Source organism: Nicotiana attenuata, chromosome 6, assembly GCF_001879085.1.
Source record: "Nicotiana attenuata strain UT chromosome 6, NIATTr2, whole genome shotgun sequence".
Taxonomy (NCBI): domain Eukaryota; kingdom Viridiplantae; phylum Streptophyta; class Magnoliopsida; order Solanales; family Solanaceae; genus Nicotiana; species Nicotiana attenuata.
In genome coordinates, this window is record NC_031994.1 from 50033219 (window position 1) to 50055972 (window position 22754).

Genomic DNA, 22754 nt, shown 5'->3' on the forward strand with positions numbered 1-22754 from the left:
TTTATGTTTTGAGTTGAATTTAATTAATATTACCTACTTAAATTAAATGTATATATTTATAAACTTTGTAAAACTATAATGAAAAATTAGTTTGACTACCTCTTATAATAAATAAGAATAGCAATAATAATAATAATAATAATAATAATAATAATAATAATAATAATAATAATAATAATAATAATAATAATAGAAGTAGTAGTAGTAATAATAATAATAATAATAATAATAATAATAATAATAGTAATAATAATAATAATAATATAATAATAATAATAACACCCAATAAGAGGAGACGGACTTTTTTTCTCGTGTCCTTCTCTTTCCCTATATCTCCTGGACTCAATAGACTGCGAGGAGTTTCATAGAAATCAAAGGGACAACTAAACCCAACTTCATCATCACTCTCAGTCCGAGCCCAAAAGTAGTGGCCCATGGACTCTTCCACCGTTGACGGCAGCGCGTCGCTTCCATCCACCGGAACCGACGCGAAGAAGCGCCGCGTCTCATACTTCTACGAGCCCACAATCGGCGACTATTACTACGGGCAAGGTCACCCAATGAAGCCTCACCGTATACGTATGGCCCACAATCTCATCGTACACTACTACCTACACCGTCGTATGGAAATCAGTCGCCCTTTTCCGGCGGGTCCCGATGACATTCGCCGGTTCCACTCGCCGGACTACGTCGACTTCCTTTCCTCCGTTTCGCCGGAGACTCTTCATGACCATACCCACGCGCGTCATCTCAAACGCTTCAATGTTGGTGAGGACTGCCCTGTTTTTGATGGGCTTTTCGGGTTTTGTCAGGCTTCTGCTGGTGGATCTATTGGTGCTGCTGTTAAGCTTAATAGGCAAGACGCTGATATAACTATCAACTGGGCCGGTGGGCTCCACCATGCAAAAAAAAGTGAAGCTTCTGGATTTTGCTATGTCAATGATATTGTTCTCGGTATTCTTGAGCTCCTCAAAGTTCATAGGGTAAACACTTTTTACTTGCTAATATTACATTTTTTGTTTTTGTAATAAATATTTCCTGATAGTCTACTTTATATTACATGCGGTCTAATTTAATTAATTTTTTGGCTGTTTCCAAGAAATTCACCTTTTACGGTCAGTTAACAATTAAATTGACCATATTAACCTCAATTTGTTCATTGAAAATATAACAAGCACAAAATAAGTTAATTACTTCTTGATATATGAAAAAATTAAATATTATGGACCACAAGAAAAGGCCAAAAAATCAATTAAAGTGGACCAAAAAATCAATTAAAGTGGACCGGAGGAAGTAAATAAGGTACATTGTTTTGACATATATTAAAGAATTTAAGCTATATACAGTGTCATTGGAAAGAATTTTTACACCGTCTGTTTACCTTTGCCTGTTGTAGCAGGTAACATGTGTCAACAGTATAGTCTGGCTACAATAATGAATCAAAAACACTCTAGGCACAAACCAAATGAAGGATTTTGTTGTAACTTTAACTTTAGTCTTTACATTCTGTTTTCAATAAAATGAGCCAAATACTTGTGCCTAAGCCTTGGTGGGCAGATGCCCTGTACCTATGCTGGTAGGAGGTAGCAAGTGCGTGGTAGAATAATCGAGGTGTGCATAAGTTGGCCTGGATACCACCGTCAACAACAACAACAACATACCCAGTATTATCCCATACCATGGGGTCTGGGGAGGGTACTGTGTACGTAGACCTTACTCCTACCTTGTGAGGATAGAGATGCTGTTTCCAATAGACCCTCGGCTTAAGAAAGCATAAGCACCACATTAATACAAATATAGACAAGAAGGGACAGTACCAAAAAGCCATATAAAATCAGAATAAAAACAACAAGATAGTAAGGTGATCAACAATGATAGAAAATAACGGTTTGTCATAAAAAACTTATACCAACAGAAAGCAAGACTGCGTGCCAATACTACTGTTATGAACACCCTAGACTACCTACTCTACTACCCTAATCCTCGACCTCCATACCTTCCAATTAAGGGTCATCCTCAGTCAGCTAAAGCTGCGCCAGGTCTTGCCTAATCACCTCTCCCTACCTCTTCTTTGGCCTACCTCTACTTATCTGTAGGCCCTCCAATGTCAACCTCTCACACCTCCTCATCGGAGCGTCTGTGCTCCTCCTCACATGACCAAGCCACCTAAGCCGCGCTTCCCGCATCTTGTCCTCAATAAGGGCCACATCCACCTTGTCGCGAATAACCTCATTTTTTATCCTATCTAACCTGGTGTACCCGCACATCCATCTCAACATTCTCATCTCTGCTACCTTCATCTGTTGGACATAAGCGATCTTGACTGGCCAACACTCAGCCCCATGCGACATTGTTGGTCTGACCACTACTCTATAGAACTTACCTTTAAGTTTCGATGGCCCTTATTGTCACACGGAACACCGAAAGTGAGTCTCCATTTCATCCATCCCACCCCAATACGATGTGTGACATCTTCATCAATCTCCACACCCCCCTGAATAATAGACCCAAGGTACTTAAAACTTCCTCTCCTTTTCTGCACTGTTCGGTGACTGTTCAGGTTTGGAACATATTTATAGCACTAACAGGGATTCAATGGGTCACGCCCAACAGCACCATGGAAATGTTGTCATGCTGGAACAAGGGGAGAAGATCTGTAAGTGAGAAGAAGAGATGGGGTATGATTCCTGCATGCATATGATGGACGCTTTGGAATGAGAGGAATTCAAGATGTTTTGAAGACAATGCTAACTCAATTCAGAAGATTAAAATGAATTGCCTACTGCTTTTTCATTTTTGGTGTAAACTGGAATACATAGAGGACTCAGAAGCTATAATAGATGTTCTTGGGTCTTTGTAAGAAGATAGATAAATTGATGTATATTTTTGGTTACTCCCTGTGTAATTATGGCATGCACAGCCTTTGTGCTTTTGAATATAGCAAATTGTTATCATCTCAAAAAAAAAAAAAATTCCTCTCCTAGGGATGACCTGCATGTCCAACCTCACCTTCCTTTCTCCTCCTTGAATCTCGCCACTGAACTTACACTCCAAGTATTCTGACATTCTGTCTTGGTCCTGCTCAATTTGAAACCTTTAGACTCCAGGGTTTGCCTTCTTACCTCTAATTGCGCGTTCACACCGTCTCCCGTCTCATCAATCAATACAATGTCATCTGCAAATAGCATGCACCATGGCACCTCACCTTGGATGTGGCGCGTGAGTACGTCCATCGCCAGAGCAAACAAAAAAGGGCTGAGTGCCGACCCCTGATGCAACCCCATCATAACCGTAAAATGGTCTGAGTACCCACCCACCGTCCTCACTCGGATCTTTGCTCCATCATACCCGTCCTTAATCAACCTAATGTAGGCAACAGTTACACCTCTAGCCTCCAAACATCTCCATAAAAACTTCCTCAGAACTTTATCGTATTTCTTTTCTAAGTCGATGAACACTATATGCAAGTCCTTCTTTCTCTCCCTATACTTCTCCATCAATCTCCTAACAAGGTGTATCACTTCTGTAGTCTAACGCCCCGGCATAAACCCGAATTGGTTTTCGGAAATAGACACGCTCCTCCTTACCCTTAGCTCTACCACTCTCTCCCAGACTTTCATAATATGGCTAAGCAGCTTGATACCCCAATAGTTATTGCAATTTTGGATATCACCCTTGTTCTTGTATACAGGAACCATCGTGCTCCACCTATACTCTTTGGGCATCTTCTTTGTTCTAAAAATGACATTAAATAACCTAGTGAGCCACTCCAAGCCTGCCTTGCGCGCACTCTTCCAAAACTCCATTGGGATTTATTCGGCCTGGTCGCTTTGCCCCTGCTCATCTTACGCATAGCCCCCTCAACTTCATCAACTCTAATCCGCCTACAATACCCAAAGTCACAACGACTCCCAAAAAGTTCCAAATCACCCAGTACGAAGCTCCTGTCCCCCTCCTCGTTCAAGAGACTATGGAAGTAGGTCTGCCATCTCCGACGGATAAGCCCCTCACCCAACAAAACTCTACCTTCTTCATCCTTGATGCACTTCACTTGGTCCTAGTCACGCGCCTTCCTTTCTCGCGCCTTGGCTTACTTGAACAACCCCTTATCCCCACCTCGGCCCTCGAGTTCCTCATACAAACGACTAAAAGTTGCAGTCTTGGGCGCCGTAACTGCTAGCTTTGCCTCTTTCTTAGCCTCCTTATAATGCTCCCTATTCGCCCTCTTCTCCTCCTCGTATACATTTTCCACTAGCTTCAGATACGCTGCTTTCTTGGTTTCCACTTTTCCTAACACCTCTCAATTCCACCACTAGTCTCCCTTGTGACCACCAGAGTAACCCTTTGAGATCCCTAATACCTCTCTCGCGGCTTCCGTAATGCACTGCGCAGTCGTGGTCCCCATAGTGCTTGCGTCCCCACTACTCCTCAAAGCCCCCATAGTCAACAACTTGACCCCCAACTCCTGCGCTTTAGCTCTCGTCAAGGCTCCCCACTTGATCCTATGTTAGCTATACATCGCCCTCTTCCTCCTCTTATTTTGGATACCACCGTCACAGGAAAAAAAAAACAAAAAAAAAAAGATGAGCAAAATACTGGTCTATAGAAGCATATTGTCCCCTATGTGACTACCCACATATTATCTTATGGTTGTATGATGAATATTTTTGTATTAAGTGAACATTCTTTTCGGTATCCTCTCGTTTCCCGCTCCTATTATTCCTAGCACCAATGTAGGACAAAAGCAAATAACTTTAGGCTTGAACTTAAACCCTTGGATGAACTCGGTAGCATTGCCTTAATGCTAACCTTGTTGTGCTTTTGAATCACTAACTCTTCATTTGACAATTAAGTCATCTTGATTATTATAGTGTCCTCCTTTATAAAATTACTACTCCCTTTGTCTAGTTTTATGTGACCTGTTTGACTATTTGAGGTCAAAATTATAATGATTAACTCAAAAATCGGTAGCAAAATGTGAAAATTGAAACAGTACTTCAAGAGTTAATCTGATGATTGATTTTTCAAAATGTTTATAACTGTCATGATCAAACGTAAAAAAAATTTGAGTACAGAGGTCAAACAGTGACATATGAATTGCAACAGGAGGGAGCATAATGTACCATACCCAGATAACAATTAGTGACTATTGAAAATTGCTGGGAGTACCTACTGTGTTTGATGAACTTTAAGGTTCCCAGAAATTTCTGATATCTCCAACTAGAAAGCAGTAGGCAAGGGGGTAACTTAACAGCTCTATCTCCTTCTTGTGAATACTCTATTTTAGATTTTAGACTCACTCCTTATTTGGATAAAATTTAAGCTAAGTTAAAAAAAGAGTGAGATGACTGATTTCGTTTTCTTTGGGATCTAGGACTAAGGAAAATCAGTTCAGAGTTATATTTAGGTGTTTGATCCTAGTGTCTATTTAATTTTTTATCCAATGTTATTGAAGTATTTCTATTTCCTTATTCCTTCATGTTCACAAGTCAAGATGTATTAAACCTTGATAATTTGTTTGTTTTGACATAGTGCTTTATCAACAATTTATAAACATCAACTGTATATGTCAATTTATGTTTCATTTGAATTTTGAGTTTTGTATGCTTCAGTATTGATGTTCTTTTGGAGTCTTGTTTATTGTTTTAATCATGAAACTTGGTTAAGGTTGAAAGCATATATGATCGTAAGTTTTTTTTTTTTTTTGAAACAGAATATGTTTGTAAGATTGTTGTTAGATTACAAAAGGTAACCATCAAAAGTCATATCGCACAGTGAAAAATTCTCACCTTTGGATGTTTATATGGATGTTGCATTGGATCATATGTTTATCAATTTGTTCGATTTTTACCAAACATATATTGACATATGAAATTCTTTATTTGTAGATCTAATAGATTTAATTCAATGAATTTCTATTTACTGTGACTAATAAAGCCGTAAAAACGAGAAAAGCTGAAACCATAAAACCGGTTCTGTTGGTTTGGTTTATATATTTAGCAAACCGACATGGTTAGTTTGGTTTGGTTTTAGGTAAAAATCGAGTTAAACTGAACCGTGAACACCCTAAAATGTAACAACCATTTTGTATTTATTACAAAAAGAAAGAACTACAACTCATGTAAAGAAGTGATGATGCCGTCATTTAGTAGGGGTGCCTTGTACTTTTTCATGTTTTTGTAGATTGGGTGAAAAAGAATTTCTGTGTCTAATACATTATGTGGCCCTGCCCTTATGTGTAAGTTTCTGGTAAACCATTTTGAGGATGAGGCAAACAAAAGGGTATGCATGATGCCCATGGTTTATATCCTTGTGGATTGGTTGATTCAGGTTGTAGCATTTGGTGTAACTTCAGAGAAGTGTTATATGCAGGGAATAAATCATACTTACTGTCTTTATGAATTATTGAAGGTATGGAAGCTTAAATTACTTATCCGAGGAAATGGAAAAAGAAAAAACAAAAGCATTAGCAAGTCCCTAGTTTAAAGTTAAGTAAAGCAGATAACTTGAATTTGATTCTGTCAAATCTATGCTGGAGAATTTGAAAAAACCTGCCTATTATAGTATTTTCATTGTATTAGATAAGATAGATCTGTTCCATCTCTGTGGAAACATCTCACGTATCATAAAGACAAGTTAAAGAAATATTGACACATTACAATTTCAAGTTGCAATCTAGTTCCACCTCTACGTACATATATTTGTTAAAACACCTCTCAAGTGATTAATCACATTGAATCTCAATAGAACTTACTAATTACTAGGTTTAGTACTAATCTGTAAGATTTTTAGGGAATGGAACTTAGTTGATTGCTCGTCATTTCTCTGCTTATCAAATATAAGGCGCAGGGCATGGACTGTTGCTCCACTAGCAATCATGTGGGTTATTTGGAGAGAGAGAAACAGAAGAGCTTTTGAATGGGTAGAGATGAGTTTTATTCAGTTGAGAAGTAGCCTCTTTTTCCTTGTTTTCTTTTGGTGCAGCCATGAAGCTCCTTGTTGTATAGAAGATTGGGTGTCTTTCGTAGAGAACCATAGCTTTTTGTAGGTTCTCTAGTTTTTGGTATACCTCTTGTATATGGGTGCTTTTGTTTTGGCCCATTCATTTACGAAAATTTGCTTACTTGATAAAAATTCATTATGGGATCTGGATAATTGTAGCATGTTTGTCTTTACATGCATTAATAAGCTATGGCTTCACAGCATCTTTTGCTTGGATCCACTCTTTTGCATGGAATAGAGATTCTTCTGAGTTACTGTTCCTCTGAAATGTTGAGTGTTTTCTGCAGCGTGTATTGTATATAGACATAGATATTCACCATGGTGATGGTGTTGAGGAGGCTTTTTTCACAACGGATAGAGTCATGACAGTGTCTTTCCATAAGTTTGGGGACTTCTTTCCCGGTACAGGGCATATCAAAGATATTGGTGCAGGTCAAGGGAAATACTATGCCCTAAATGTCCCATTGAATGATGGGATGGACGACGATAGTTTTGGTCGTCTATTTCGTCCCGTAATTCAAAAAGTCATGGAGGTCTATCAACCTGATGCTGTCGTTCTTCAATGTGGGGCTGATTCACTGGCTGGAGACAGGTTGGGTTGCTTCAACTTGTCTGTCAAGGGCCATGCAGACTGCCTTAGATTCCTCAGATCTTTCAATGTCCCTCTAATGGTATTGGGGGGTGGAGGTTATACCATAAGAAATGTTGCGAGGTGCTGGTGTTATGAGGTCCTCTTACCTTTCCATCTTGCTCTTTTGTGTCTACTTTTCGGATTCCCTACTGTTACTACTGTGTGTTTCAGAATATGTGCTAAGTTTCAACTGCTTGTTGCAGACAGCAGTTGCAGTTGGGGTAGAACCAGGAAATAAATTGCCTTACAATGAATATTATGAGTATTTTGGCCCAGATTATACTCTTCATGTTGAACCAAACCCCATGGAGAATAAGAATTCACCCAGGGATCTGGAGAAGATCAGGTAATTTGACAATTGTGCTACTTCCTGTAGTTTGAGGGCTTTTCCATCATCGTCTGTCGAAAATACTGACCTTATCTAATTTTCTGGGTGTGTTAGTTGAACATCTCTTTCCTATGCATTTGTATGCATTATTTTGGTGCTGAACAGAATTATGTTGAAGTTCTTTTAATTTGGGCATGTAACATAGTTGATAACAGATAATCGGTAATACTGGTACATCAAATTGATGCCTCGGTGTATTTGAGATAAATTCTGTTATTCTATCGGTAACTCGATTATACTAGTATAGGACATTTCAGGTTCATCCACGAACAGGACATTTTGGGTTCATCCACACATGAATAGGACAATTTCGGGTTCGTCCACCCGTGAATAGGGCATTTTGGGTTTGTCCACCCATGAATGGGACATTTGGGGTTCGTCCAACCAATAGGGTATTCTGGGTTCGTCCACCCAAGAACAGAGGCTGAGCCAGAATTTGAAGTTTATGGATTCTGAACTTACCACCAAACTCATAGATCCTTTTAGTTATTGGGTTCGCAATTAAATATTTATACGTATTTAATGGATTTCGTAATACAAAGATAGGGTATACGCAAAAGCTATTGGGTTCGTCTTGGACTCGCAGTGATACTCTAGCTCCCCCTCTGCCCAAGAATAGGCCACTTTGGGTTCGTCCACCCAAGAATAGGACATATCGGGTTATTCCACTCAAGAATAGGGAATGATTCTGCTTTTTGTTTTGTTAATGATGGTGAACTCTATACTCTATATGCAATTATTTGATATAATATGCTGACAAAGCATATTCTTTCAATCCATAAGTTCCTAATTTTCTTCCTTAGGCAACTTGTGAATTCAGACAATTATGTCCCTCTTTTCCTTTTTTTTTTTTGTGTGAATACACAACCCTGTAGATGTTACTTGACATGAATGCTTGCTGGCTGCAGGAACATATTGCTCGAGCAACTCTCGCAATTACCTCATGCACCTAGTGTTCCATTTCAAACCACTCCTTCAACAACAGAAGTTCCAGAGGAGGTTAGTGGCTGGTACAAGGCCTTGATCATTTAATTTCTACATATACTACACAACCTTATTCTAGGGCTTCTGACTGCAGGAAGAGGAAGATATGGATCAAAGACCAAAACCACGTATATGGAATGGAGAGGATTATGAGTCTGACGCTGATGAAGATGAGCATCCTAGACAACGAAGTTCAGATAGTAATCTTACTCCAGTCGAAACAACTGACATGAGGTAGGGCCTCAAGTTGCATTAATCACATTTGTGAAGTCTCTGAATATTTGTGTTTTGTAAACTGAAGCACACTTGTTTATCCTCTACTGTCTTTTACATTTTTGGAAAGTCGTTACTTGATAAGGCTCTGGTATTTGGTTGAATGTTTACTGGTTTGAGCTTTAACTTGTAATGTGTGAACGAATGTGGTGAGACCAGCCTTAATCAACCTTTGCTTTGGAGAAGATTCTGATTAAGACACCCAAAGAAATTTTATTGTCAAGATTTAGCGCTTTTACGAAATGAACATTCCCTTCTATAAAAAGCTGAAGTGATGTGGCTTGTGATGCAGGGATGTCGACGACCAAGCCAAAGTAGATGACGACATGGTTGATGCTGATCACTAGTTCAAAGCTATCTTCTACATCTTGGCAAGTGCAATAACTGATAATTGGTTCTGGGTTGAAATTACAAGCTGTGATCTTTGGACCTTCCCCTCTACTTATCAATTGTTCCTCAGTCTCCTGTGCTAAATGGAGTAGAAATATGAGCTGTTATACATGGGAAAGTTGCACTTGAATGTGGCAATGGAGTATTCTAAGTGAGCTCAAGTTTTGTTTTTGCAGATTAACTGTGTAGATTGTAGTTCGTTGGTTTTAGACTATAGATTTATGAGTTACATGCTAAAAGTGGGAGCCGGATGCTATCCCTTGGAAACGGACAGTTGCATCACAAAAGTAAACAGTGTCCTTTGTTCTTACCGATATCCGTGCTGATAAATCTGTTGTCTGTGAGGGTTATCCATGTAGTACTGTTGATTATCCATGTAATTTTCAGACAATGATAATTCAACTTCTTATGTAGAAAACAAGATTATTTTAAATAGAGGGTGGTGATCATTGATCAGTCTCCTACTTATCAATAGTAGTTGTATAGGTCCAAATTTGATAATCACGACGGGGTCGACCACGACACAGCGACTGACGGTCGTTGTGATAAAGGCCGATGACTAGAAGCGGGCCGCTAGAGTAAGATAATAATAAAGGTAACCTAAACTTAGGAAGAGACTAGAAGAATATTCCTTTGGATATTCTTTATGTTGTAGTTTTTAGGTTTTTTTTTGGTAATGTCCCTTATAAATAGGAGGAAGTAGTGACCAATAGGGAGATCTGCCTCTTTGGTAACCAAGAATCATATTGTAAAGTAGAGAGAAGAATACACGAAAGAGTTGTCTTGTTCACTTTATTCAAGCACTTGTTATTTAACTTTCATCCATAAATCTCAGAGGTTCCGCATTCATATCAACTGCATACCCTTTCACATCGTCAGAAAGAAGAGACACCCAATCATATAATCATTGGGTGAAAGTTCCTTCACACTATAATCATTATCGTTTCTTACATTTATTGTACATTTATGATATTACATATTTCATCAATCTTAGTATATTGAACTCATTAATTAATGCTCTTAAACTCTTCTCACTATATAAGAATCTCGCTCTATTTGATCTAGGATTTATTAAGCTTAACTGAGATTCACCCCATCATCTTGTTACTACTTAGTTTAGCAATTATTTGCTCAAACAATTTGGCGCCGTCTGTGGGGAGCTTTTTAGTTGAAACTATAGTTCTTTCTAGATCATAAAAAAAAATCTCTTCCTTGTTTGTACAAACTAACAATGGTAAGAAAAGAAGACGCGAGGTTGAAGACGATAGTAGGTGTCACCACCAACATCTTGAACACCATCAACGAAGATGGCAGAGAAGACAACGAGAACGCAACACCAAATGCTACGCCCAGGCGGAGCGTCTCACCTCCCCCTCGCGAAAGCGTAACAGTTTCACGCGAAAAAGGAGCCTCCACGTCAATAACTGATGAAGCACCACCGGCAGTGAAAAAGCTACTAGAAGAGTGGCTGACAAGTACTCTAAACAACATACTCGACAGACCCGTCCAAAGGGATAATAGAAATACCGCACAGGTAGATATCACAACAACAACTGGCGAGCAGTCCGCCCCCGAAACAGGTAACACTTATACCACTGTTGGCGCATGTAATGATGCACTCACAGCCATTCTAAAGAAAATGGAAGATATGGAAAACGAAAATAAGGCACTCCGTGACCAGATGAAGTAGCACCAAGAAAGGGTTAAAATAAGATACCAGGTGCCCCAAAGTTGCTACCGAAACGAGACGTTGGTCGATTCGTCGAGCAATCGTACAACGAGGAAGCAGCTCCCCATGCCATTCCCAAAACCTTCAAATTGCCACCGTACCTGAAAATATACGATGGCACTAGAGACCCAGAAGATCATATCGTCCACTACGCCACAGCAGTGAAGGGTAACAACCTTTCGAAGGAGCAAGTTCCAACGGTGCTACTGAAAAAGTTCGGCGAAACCCTAACAGGGGAGCCCTAACTTGGTACTCACAATTGCCGGCACGGTCAACAGCAACGTTCGAGGAAATGGCCGACAAGTTTGTCACTGCTCATGCAGGAGCTAAAAAGGCGGAAGCCAGGGTGAACGACATATTCACCGTTAGGCAATCGCCTGGCGAAGGACTTAGGGACTTCCTCGCCCATTTTAATAGGGTGAGAATGAGCCTGCCAAATGTATCAGAGGGGATGGCGGTAGTAGCCTTCCAGAACGGGTTAAGCAGAAACGGGTCGAGAACAACTAGAAAACTATTAAATAGACTCATGCCCCCCACCACTTGGCAAGAAATTCACAATGCCTATTGCGCCGAGGACGATCTCAACGGTCTGACCCAACGACTGACATCAGTTCAAGCAGAAATGAGGAAAGATCGTCGTAACGACGGTCGAAGGGATCAGTTGGGTCCCCGTTCGGCCGAGAAAGACATCAGCCCTACATCTGAACAGCCGCCCCACCACCTCCTCGACACCTGGAAGGGCCTCCCAGGCCTCATACCGGGACACGAAAAAGGTATGCCCCCGCTCTTATCTGCTCACAATTTTTGTGTCTCCCCTTCAGAAATAGTGTATGCACTAGAGAAGCTCGGCACGAAGGTGAAATGGCCACAAAAGATGAAGTCCGACCCGAATACTCGAAAGTCAGACGCCCTCTGTGAATTCCACCAGGAACGAGGTCACAAAACTGAGGACTGCATAGGTCTGCGGTAAGAGGTAGTGAGAATGCTGAACCAAGGGCACCTGAAAGAATTAATGAGCGACCGAGGACGAGCCAACTTCGGGCGTGGACGTGAACAGCACCAGGGGCCTCCAAAGCCACCCTCCCCTGCTCGTACTGTCCAAATGATCGTGAGCAAAGGCGATAAAGCAGCGTTCAACCATGTTAAATTCACCACTACACACAAACTCAAGCGGTCGATCGCCCATGAACGGTATGATGACCTCGAAGACAGTATCATCTTCAATAAGTCAAATACCGGCGGTTTGACTTTCCCTCATTACGATGCTTTTGTCATTACTTTATGTATTTCAAATAATGATGTAAAAAGAATAATGGTAGATGACGGAAGCGGCACATGTATTATCCATCCTCGAGTCCTCGTACAGATGCGACTCGAGGACAAGATAATACCGCATTGCATAACACTAACAGGTTTTAATAATGTAGTTAAGTAAACTTCTGGAGAAATAACGCTACCCGTTTTTGCCGGAGGAGTCACCCTAGAAACAACATTTCATATCATGGACCAAGATACAGCCTACAACGCCATCATAGGATGGCCGTGGATACACACCATGAGGGCCATCCCGTCAAGCCTATATCAAGTAATCAAGTTCCCTACCCCATGGGGAGTATTTAGCATCTGTGGCGAACAACGCACTGCTCAAGAATGCTATCGTATCGCCCAAGATTGCACACACACCCAACAACTAAAGGAAACAAGCGCGGAGGCATAGCAATTAGCGATGCCGGAAGACAAATCCGACGCACAGATAGACATTATCAAGGATCCCGACATCGTGGAAGCCGCTGAGTTGACAGTAGAGGATCTTGATCTCGTCCAACTAAACAGCAACGACAACACAAAGGGCACAATCTCACAGAACCAGGTATATTTCATAAATTCTTAGCTAAGAATGCCGATTTGTTTGCCTTCTCCCACTCAGATATGCCAGGCATCCCAAAAGACATCGCTACGCACAAGTTGAACGTCGACCCGCTCTATCCACCAGTACGGCAAATAAGGAGAAAATTCAATGCCGCAATTAATGAGGCCGTCAGCGATGAAGTTGATAAGCTGCTCGCCAATGGTTCTATCCGAGAGTCAAAATATCCCGAATGGGTCGCAAATGTGGTCATGGTAAAGAAGAAAAACGGGAAATGGCGGATGTGTGTATATTTCACAGATCTAAACAAAGCATGCCCGAAAGACTCTTTTCCCCTGCCTTATATCGACCAACTCATCGATGCAACAGCAGGACACGAACTGCTGAGCTTTTTGGATGCCTACTCGGGTTACAACCAAATCCTCATGGAGGAGGAAGACCAGGAGAAAACTACTTTCATCGCCCATCAGGGAACGTACTGTTACAAGGTTATGCCATTCGGGTTAAAGAACGCAGGGGCCACGTATCAAAGGTTGGTCACCAAGATGTTTAAAGACCAACTCGGCAAAACAATGGAAGTTTACATCGATGACATGTTGGTCAAATCCAAAAGGAAAGAGGACCACATCGACCACCTTACAGAGGTCTTCGACATATTAAGACGGTACGGGATGAAACTAAACCCCAAAAAATGTGCCTTCGGCATGACTTTGGGCAAATTCCTCGGTTTCTTGCTATCACAAAAAGGCATCGAAGTCAATCCAGACCAGATCAAGGCCATCGAAGGAATACCCGAAATATTAACTAGCAAAAAATAGGTACAAAAGCTGACTGGCCGGATAGCCGCCCTGTCAAGGTTCATCTCACGGTCATCCGATAGATGCCATAAGTTTTTCAATGTGCTGAAAACAGAAAACGGACTCCAATGGAATTCAGACTGCATCGAGGCCCTGAGAAAACTAAAAACATACTTGTCCTCGCCACCACTACTCGCCAAAGCAGAACTCGGCGAACGCCTCCTAGTCTACCTAGCAGTCTTAGAAGTCGCGGTAAGCGCAGTTTTGGTCCGCAAAAACAAAGGTACGCAATCCCCGAATTATTATATCAGCAAAACCTTGGTCGATGCCGAAACGAGGTATCCCCACCTCGAGAAACTGGCTCTGGCACTGGTCGTAGCTTCACGAAAGCTTAGACCATATTTTCAATGTCACTCCATATCGATGGTGACGACTTACCCCCTAAGAAGCATCCTGCATAAACTCGAATTATCGGGAAGATTGGCCAAGTGGGCCATAGAATTGAGCGACCACAATATAACATATCAGCCGCGAACGACGATAAAATCACAGGTACTCGCCGACTTCAGTGCCAAAATATTGTCCGAGGTCGAGCAGGAAACGCTTCGCACCTCTCCTGGACAGCCCGACCTCTGGGTCCTTTACACCGATGGTGCATCTAATGCGTCGGGATCCGGGGCTCTTTCTATTCTAAAATATTTCATATGTCTTTATTTCTTGGGACTCGTACTTGAAGTCCCAACAGGCGAAGTGATTCGCCAATCCATACGGTGCCCCAAAATGACTAACAATGAGGCTGTAACTGCAGGATTAAAACTAGCCCTCAAATACGGAGCACGACGAGTCGTCCTCAGATGCGACTCACAAGTTGTTTTTAACCAAGTTACTGGGAGTTTCCAAATCAAGGAGCAAAGGCTATAGAAATATCATGCGGAAATCCATAAACTACTGCCAGAATTCGATGAATGCCGACTCGACCAGATACCCCGGGTGCAAAATATCGAAGCAGATGGCCTCGCCAAACTGGCAGGAACAACCAAAAATATCACCAAGGAGAATGTGGTCACCCTCCTCCACTCGTCAATAGACTGAATTGAGGTACATTCTATAAATTTGACTTGGGACTGGCGCAACCGCATCATGACATATTTGCAGGAGGGAACACTCCCACAAGACAAAAGGAAGCCAAAAAGCTTCGAATGCAGGCGGCCAGGTACAGCCTCATAAATCACGACCTTTACAAGAGAACGTTCGGCGACCCCTTGGCTAAATGCCTAGGGCCGAGTCAGACAAGGCGCGTGCTCGAAGAAGTACATGAGGGTCATTGCAGTGCCCATACAGGCAACAGAGCCCTCGTCAGATGCCTCATTCGGGCAAGATACTATTGGCCCACCATGAAAAAGGAAGCCGCAGATTATGTCAAAAAATGCAAACAGTGTAAAAAATATGCACCTATGATACATCAAGCGGGCGAAAACCTCCACTCTGTTACTTCTCCATATGGCCGTTCATCAAATGGGGGATGGACATCGTCGGGCCCCTCCCAGCAGGGCGAGGTAAGATACGTTTCCTTTTAGTTTTAACTGACTACTTTTCCAAATGGGTGGAAGCAGGTGCGTTCACCCAAATACGCGAACAGGAAGTCATCGCATTCATATGGAAAAATATCATATGCCGTTTCGGCATCCCTAAAGAAATCAGTTGCGACAATGGGCCCCAATTCACCGAGAGAAAGACCACCGCGTTCTTCGAGAAATGGCACATCAAGAGAATACTCTCCACGCCATACCATCCCGCAGGCAATGGTCAGGCTGAATCCTCCAACAAGACAATACTGAACATTTTAAAGAAAAAGCTCGAGGACGCTAAAGGTTTGTGGCCGGAGTTGCTACCAGAGGTATTATGGGCCTACCGCACTACGCCAAAAACAAGCACAGGCGAAACGCCATATTCACTAGTCTACGGGACTGACACCATGATACATGTTGAGGTCGGAGAACCCAACCTAAGGTACTCCAACAAAAGTGGACGGGACAACGACGAGAAAAGAAAACAAGACCTCGATGAGGCAGAAGAACGAAGAGACATGGCTTACATAAGAATGGTAGCCCAAAAATAATAGGCAGAAAGGTACTACAACAAAAAGGTCAAAGTACGACCACTCAAAGTCAGAGACTATGTTCTCAAAGCCAAAACACTAGCAAGCAAAGATCCGAAGGAAGGCAAATTAGGAACCAATTGGGACGGGCCGTACAAAATCACTGCAGCAGCGAGCAAAGGAACATTCCAACTAGAAACAATGGAAGGAAAACTACTACAAATAATTGGAACGTCGCTCACCTCAAATACTTCAACTTCTGAAAAAGGACGCCCCCCGAAATCGTACTCTTTTTCCCTCGCCCGGGTTTTGTCCCAATTGGGTTTTCTCGATTAGGTTTTTAACGAGGCGACGAAGGGGACGTCACGAAGTTCAAAGTATAATTCATCGCCTCGCCTGCCGATTGTCTCTCCAGGACGACCGATGAAGGGACTAGATATATGGAAACTTCTCCAATATGTGTATGAAACGAACATGTATAGTATTCTCCAGTGTATGAAATAAAGCAACATTTTGTACTCTCCACCAAGATATTCTCCAATGAGTGAAACAAAGCAACGTTTTATTCTCCATCACTTAACAATTCGACATCGCTCGAATTTCAACGGGTTAACATTTCGACCTTAACTCGAAATAACACCCATACGGCCAAGGGCCATCGCCAAAAGAAAATTTGACATCGCTCGAATTTCAACGGGTTAACATTTCGACCTTTAACTCGAAATAACACCCCTACGGCCAAGGGCCATATCCAAAAGAAAATTCGACATCGCTCGAATTTCAACGGGTTAACATTTCGACCTTAACTCGAAATAACATCCCTACGGCCAAGGGCCATCGTCAAAAGAAAATTCAACATCGCTCGAATTTCAACGGGTTAACATTCGACCTTAACTCGAAATAACACCCCTACGGCCAAGGTCCATCGCCAAAAGAAAATTTGACATCGCTCAAATTTCAACGGGTTAACATTTCGACCTTAACTCGAAATAACACCCCTACGCCAAGGGCCATCGCCAAAAGAAAAAATTCGACATCGCTCAAATTACTTTAACATTGGACCTCGCTCGAATCTCTTTACCTCGCCCAAAACAGTACACGAGAGGCCGAAAAGCCGGAGACCCCTCACAACAAACAAAAATAACAATGCGAAGGTAAACAACAAAAAGATAGTCATTCCATTGCAACTGTTATATTACAAAAAATTTATACAAAGGGCTTGGAGACTCCCTCACAAAAATAGCAAAAACAAAATAAATACAACAGTCCTACGCCGCGTCGTCTCCCGCAGCACCCCGCCAGGATCGTAACTGCATGCCTCACGAGCTGTGTGTGCTTTAACACGTACACCCTCGAGTTCTGCCTCGGAAACCTTTCCGTTAGCCTGCAGGGACAGCCTCGCCCCCGTCCACCTCATTGTCCCGATCGGACCAAGGGTTAAGGCGGCCACCCGAGCCTGAAGGTCGGCATTCTCAGTCGTTATCCCCTTGCTCACTTCAAGCTCATCATCCTTGGCCTTAAGGGCCGCCTCAAGCTCGCTACATCGACCAATGGCCCTCATCAGTTCGTCGTCCCGCTCTTTCAGCTCTTCAACCTTCTGTGCCAACTCTTCCTCTTTTTGCTTAAGCCCATCACGAAACAGCTGAAGCACGGTGCTTGGTGTGATACTCTTTGTACTTAGAGGCCAACTTCCCGAACACGACCGTCCTCCGTTCATCCCTCCGATCGCGCTCAATCTCCATGATAAGAGTCTGATATGCCTCTAAGAAAGTCGACTTAAATAGATTACGCATACAAAACAAATCCAAAAGAGGGGAAGAGTGAAAGCACTTACCCGCAAAGCCATGCCGGAAATACTCCGCGATAAGAGATGGAATGTTAATCGTAAATGGAGTTCTTCTCCCCAATATCTACTCATTCTCTGTTTTTACGCCTTATAATGCCCTTAATCTTTCTGCAGCCACTGCTTGGGCGTCTCACGCGGTCCCCGAACTCGATGATTGGTTCCGAAAGTTAGCTGCCACCTCCTCTTACGATGAGCGCAAATGGCGTGAATTATCGAGGGGCAAGTGGGAGGCCAAACATCATGGTAAATTCTCTTCCCAAGTTTATGATACTTTTCATATATTGATGGCATCGTCTCATTCGTATTTACTTGTGCAGGCATCGGAGATGTCTCCGAAATGAGGCCAGCCCCACTCGGGGAAGGGACCAAACCTTCGATTCCGAAATCGTGGAAGGACAACAAAAGGAAGAGGGTTTCAAATCCTGAAGACCTTCAAGACAAGAAAACCCCTGCTCGGAGGCTACGGAAGAGATTTGCTCATGTGGACGCAGATCCGGCCCACGATTCCCCAGATGACAAAGAAAATGATGGTGCAGAGTCGGCCTTGGTGACTCGAACCAAGAAATCAATCGAGACTGCCAAGCCCTCCGAACTAGAGACTTCATCCCGTGGCGAGGAAACCTCAAAGAAAGATACGGGCAAGGCCCCCGTGTTCCCGGAGGTTGAGATCGTTCCTCCGCCTTCAATAAATATACCGGAAGGGGCGAGTGCGAAAGCCCTCGAAGCTAATCAGAACGCCCCGAGTGAAGAGCTCGGGGCCATGACAACAGGTCACTCCCTTTCTCTACCCTCTTATTCCGAGGAGGCAACCGAAGATGCTAATGCTTTGCGTATGCCCGATCCGAGCAAGGTCCTCGAGGAAGATCCCTTTCAGGGTTGCTTTGCTGGGGTCGAGGATACCAGCGACCTTAACGATGTATCTACCATCTTCGAAAAGGCTCAGCATCTCCTCTCTCAGGTAAATACCAACTTTTTATTGTTGTAATTTTTCCTATCTTTCCTTTCCTCTGACTGACATATCTTTATTTCATGTATAGGCCAAAGTCAAGTTTAGAGCTGAGCTGAGCCAATGTGAGGCCGAGCTCAGGAAAGTTTCGGGCGAAGAGAAGGCCCTGAGGATCCTCTGCAGCCAAAAAGAAGAGGAGCTTAAGGACCTCCAGGCTAAATTGGCCAAAGCTCGGAAAAACGAGGCCGAGCCAGATGAGCAGGTAACTGTGATTTTAACAGAGTATGGTCTCCTTGGCCCTACTTCGGAGGCTAACACTTCGATATCTCAGCTGCAGCAAAAGTTGGAGATGATTGGGCAGCTCTGGGGCGAGGTTGATCAAGTAAAGGCCGACTGCCATCGATGGAAAAAGAACATAGATCAGCTCGCTGCCGATAAGGAAGCCATTACAGCCCAACTGACCTCGGCTGAAACTCAACTCCGGGGCATTAAAGCGAAGGGTCTGGCCCAAGCCCGGAAAATTGAGGAGTTAGAGGTAGAGCTTGCTAGAGCCCGGGCTGAAGCTGCACAAACTAAGGCTGAAGTTGAGAAGACGAAGGCCACGGCTGATAAGGCCATTGCCGTGTACTTAAGAGATGTCGCAGCTGTTCAAGCGGAGCTGAGGGAGGCCTCCGACCGGGAAAAATGGAGCAATGATTTGGCCAAGTGTCAAGCTCGGAGGGAGACTCTCGAAGAAATCCACGCCCGAGGGTTCGACCTTACTGAAGAGATAGCCGAAGCAAAGGCTCAGGAAACCGATGCCAGGTTTCTTGTCTCTTTCATTGAAGAAGATGTTGTGAGCGGCTCCGAAGGCGGGGAAGGTGAGGAAGGTGCCTCCGAAGAAGAGGGGGTTCCCGAAGACAAAGCTGCCGAGGATACAGTTCCTGAGGATGGCGCCGGGGATGTGACCCCAAAAATACTAGTTTTGTATTTTTCTTTTTTGTACAACGGCCCCTTGTGGGCGTTGTAAATATGTTTTGTAAAATATCCCTTATGAATATAAAGTATCTTTTTGCTCTATTTGTCAACTTGTGTTGAATTTTATTTTGTTCTCGTTTGTACAATTCAAATAGTCAGTCCGAGTATTGGTTCGGATTCAGAACACAATAAACCCTTAGGTTTTTATTGATCAATATAATACCCTTTAAGGTTTTGTTAATCCTCGAGCTAAGCTTAAATCAATTTCACGTTAGCTCGGAATAATGGGACTCTTAAGTCCGAGTTGAGTGAGAACGGGGTCTCGAACTCTATATGTTTTGGCCCTTAGGCTCTTTAAGTTGGGCCAATTCGGTCTCTAGAACGGCTATATGATTTTTCCCTCTTTTTGGCTGAAACACTTAGTGAAAATTTAATTATGCCTTAGCATGTGTTTTTTGTACCCATTGGGTTTTTCGAAGGATCGGCACCTTATTTATAGTTTGTTTGCGTAAACATAATCGAATACCTTTTGAGGTTTTTTCGAAGGCTGATGTTATCGAAGCCTTTAGATTATTCAAGGGCTGAATTTATGGAAGCCCTTTAAATTATTCGAGGGCTGAATTTATCGAAGCCCATTATATTTTGCTTTTGCCGAAGGTAGCCTGATTTAACCGACTTTTACAAAGTGTTTGAAGGCCTTTGATTTATAGCGGAAGTCGGACGTCTCCGAGCTGCATTATTTAGACCGTAGCCTTTTTACATGACCGTAGTCTTTAATACGGCCCTAGCCTTCGGGTATGTCACTTGGAATTGTTTCCCGATAACTTTTTGAACTTTTTGAAAAGTTAGTCCCCGAGTATATTGGCCTTGGCCTTTGTTTCGAGGGGATGCCTCTTTGAGGTCTTATGAGTCCGAGTTTTTGGTGACTCGGATGTATTGACTGTCGATGACAGTCCCCGAGTATTCAGGGGTGCTTTTATGCTTTGTCTCTTGAGCCGTTTCCCGTAGGATTATAAGTGTAGAGCCCGAATAATAGTAGACTTCTTTGAGACACAAAGTGTTTTTGATATAAATGGAATGCTTCTTCAAATAATTTGATACATGCATACATGTTTTGTCGTCGGGGCTCGACTATTCTAAATGGACACGGTTCATCTGACCGTTTGGCCCATTACAAAGTTTTCCTATCGAGGCCTTCTTAGGCGTGAAGTATTTTCCTTGAAAATATAACCTCCGAGGGTGATCCCCCCTCAGTATTCGAGGTTGATTGAAAAGAAGCCTTGGATACTGTTGAGTTCTCCTTAGGTAGCACATAATTGTTGCCTCATTAAAACCCTTGCCGGTAAAACCCATTTGGGATAAAATCCGATCTAAGGGAAAAAGTGTGCAACGCATGTTTTAAAACCTAAGGCCTTTGTGTAAAAAGGGTGTCTTCGAGAACGCATACCTTCAATAGCTTCGATCAAAAATCTGTAATAAGTTAGTTTTAAACTCAAATGGACAAAGGATAAAGTCATACCTTAGCAGTAGTATCATTTGAGTAATGATATGTTCCAATTGTTTGGCAATTGTTCACCTTCCATTGTGCTAAGTTTGTAAGATCCTTTACCGACAACTCCGAGGACTCGGTACGGTCCTTCCCAATTCGGGCCTAGTTTCCCTTCATTAGGGTCTCGAGTGTTGAGGGTGACCTTTCGTAGAACAAAGTACCCGATACCAAAGTGTCGAAGGTTGACTATTGTAGTATATTTCGATCCTTTGCTTCTGCGCGGCCATCCGAACAAGCGCTGCTTCTCGCTTTTCATCTAATAACTCGAGGCTAGCATTCATGGCCTCTTGATTTGACTCCTCCGATGCATGTCGAAACCTGGCGCTGGGTTCTCCGACCTCGACGGGGATGAGGGCCTCAGAACCATACACTAGAGAAAACGGGGTGGCCCCCGTGCTAGACTTCGATGTTGTCCGATATGCCCAAAGGACCTCGGGTAAAACTTCTCTCAATTTTCCCTTTGTATCGTCTAACCTTTTCTTCAGGTTTTGAATGATAGTTTTGTTTGTTGACTCGGCCTGTCCATTTCCAGTCGGGTGGTACGGTGTCGATAGAATCCTCTTTATTTTATGTGCTTCGAGGAACTCCGTTACCTTGCTGTCGATGAATTGCTTTCCATTATCACATACAATCTCGGCAGGTATCCCGAATCGACATATGATGTGGTCCCAAATAAAGTCAATAACTTGTTTTTCTCGTACCTTCTCGAAGGCCTATGCTTCCACCCACTTAGAAAAATAATCAGACATAAATAAAATAAGTTTAGCTTTACCTGGGGCCGTTTGTAGGGGGCCGACTTTATCCATTCCCCATTTCATGAAAGGCCACGGGGATAGGACCGAATGAATTTGTTCTCCGGGTTGATGGATCATCGATGCAAATCGTTGACACTTATCACATTTTTTGACAAATTCCTTAGTATCTTTTTCCATGCTATCCCAGTAGTAACCTGCGCTGATAATTATGCGGACCAAAGATTCGGCACCGGAATGGTTCCCACAAGTGCCTTCGTCGGTGTCCCAGGCATACCTCCAATGGTCCATCGAACTTTCTTCGGTAAAATGTTCCATCTTCATCTAATGCAAACCTAGCAGCCTTGGCTCATAGGGTCCTCGATTCCCTGTGATCCGATGGGAGTTTTCCACTTTCCAAATAGTCGATATACTTATTCCTCCAGTCCCACGTTAAACTCGTTAAATTTATCTCGACATGACCCTCTTCAACCACAGACTTCGATAATTGCACGACAGTCCCCGGGACGATGTCGTCTTCTTCGACCGAGGATCCCAGATTAGCA

General features: G+C 42.8%; 2 protein-coding genes across 2 annotated transcripts; both read left to right on the forward strand.

The window, feature by feature from the left end:
• LOC109226988 (histone deacetylase 6) lies at positions 320 to 10127 on the forward strand. Its single transcript, XM_019391963.1, has 6 exons — positions 320 to 983; positions 7290 to 7730; positions 7837 to 7979; positions 8930 to 9020; positions 9100 to 9239; positions 9571 to 10127. Exons 1-6 carry the CDS (start codon positions 435 to 437, stop codon positions 9623 to 9625), a joined length of 1419 nt encoding a protein of 472 aa, XP_019247508.1. The 5' UTR covers positions 320 to 434; the 3' UTR covers positions 9626 to 10127.
• On the forward strand, positions 18004 to 19960 carry LOC109227839 (inner centromere protein B-like). The gene is made up of 6 exons (XM_019393032.1): positions 18004 to 18043; positions 18120 to 18248; positions 18323 to 18963; positions 19043 to 19213; positions 19313 to 19575; positions 19672 to 19960. The coding sequence occupies exons 1-6, from the start codon at positions 18004 to 18006 to the stop codon at positions 19958 to 19960; spliced, it is 1533 nt and encodes a 510-aa protein (XP_019248577.1).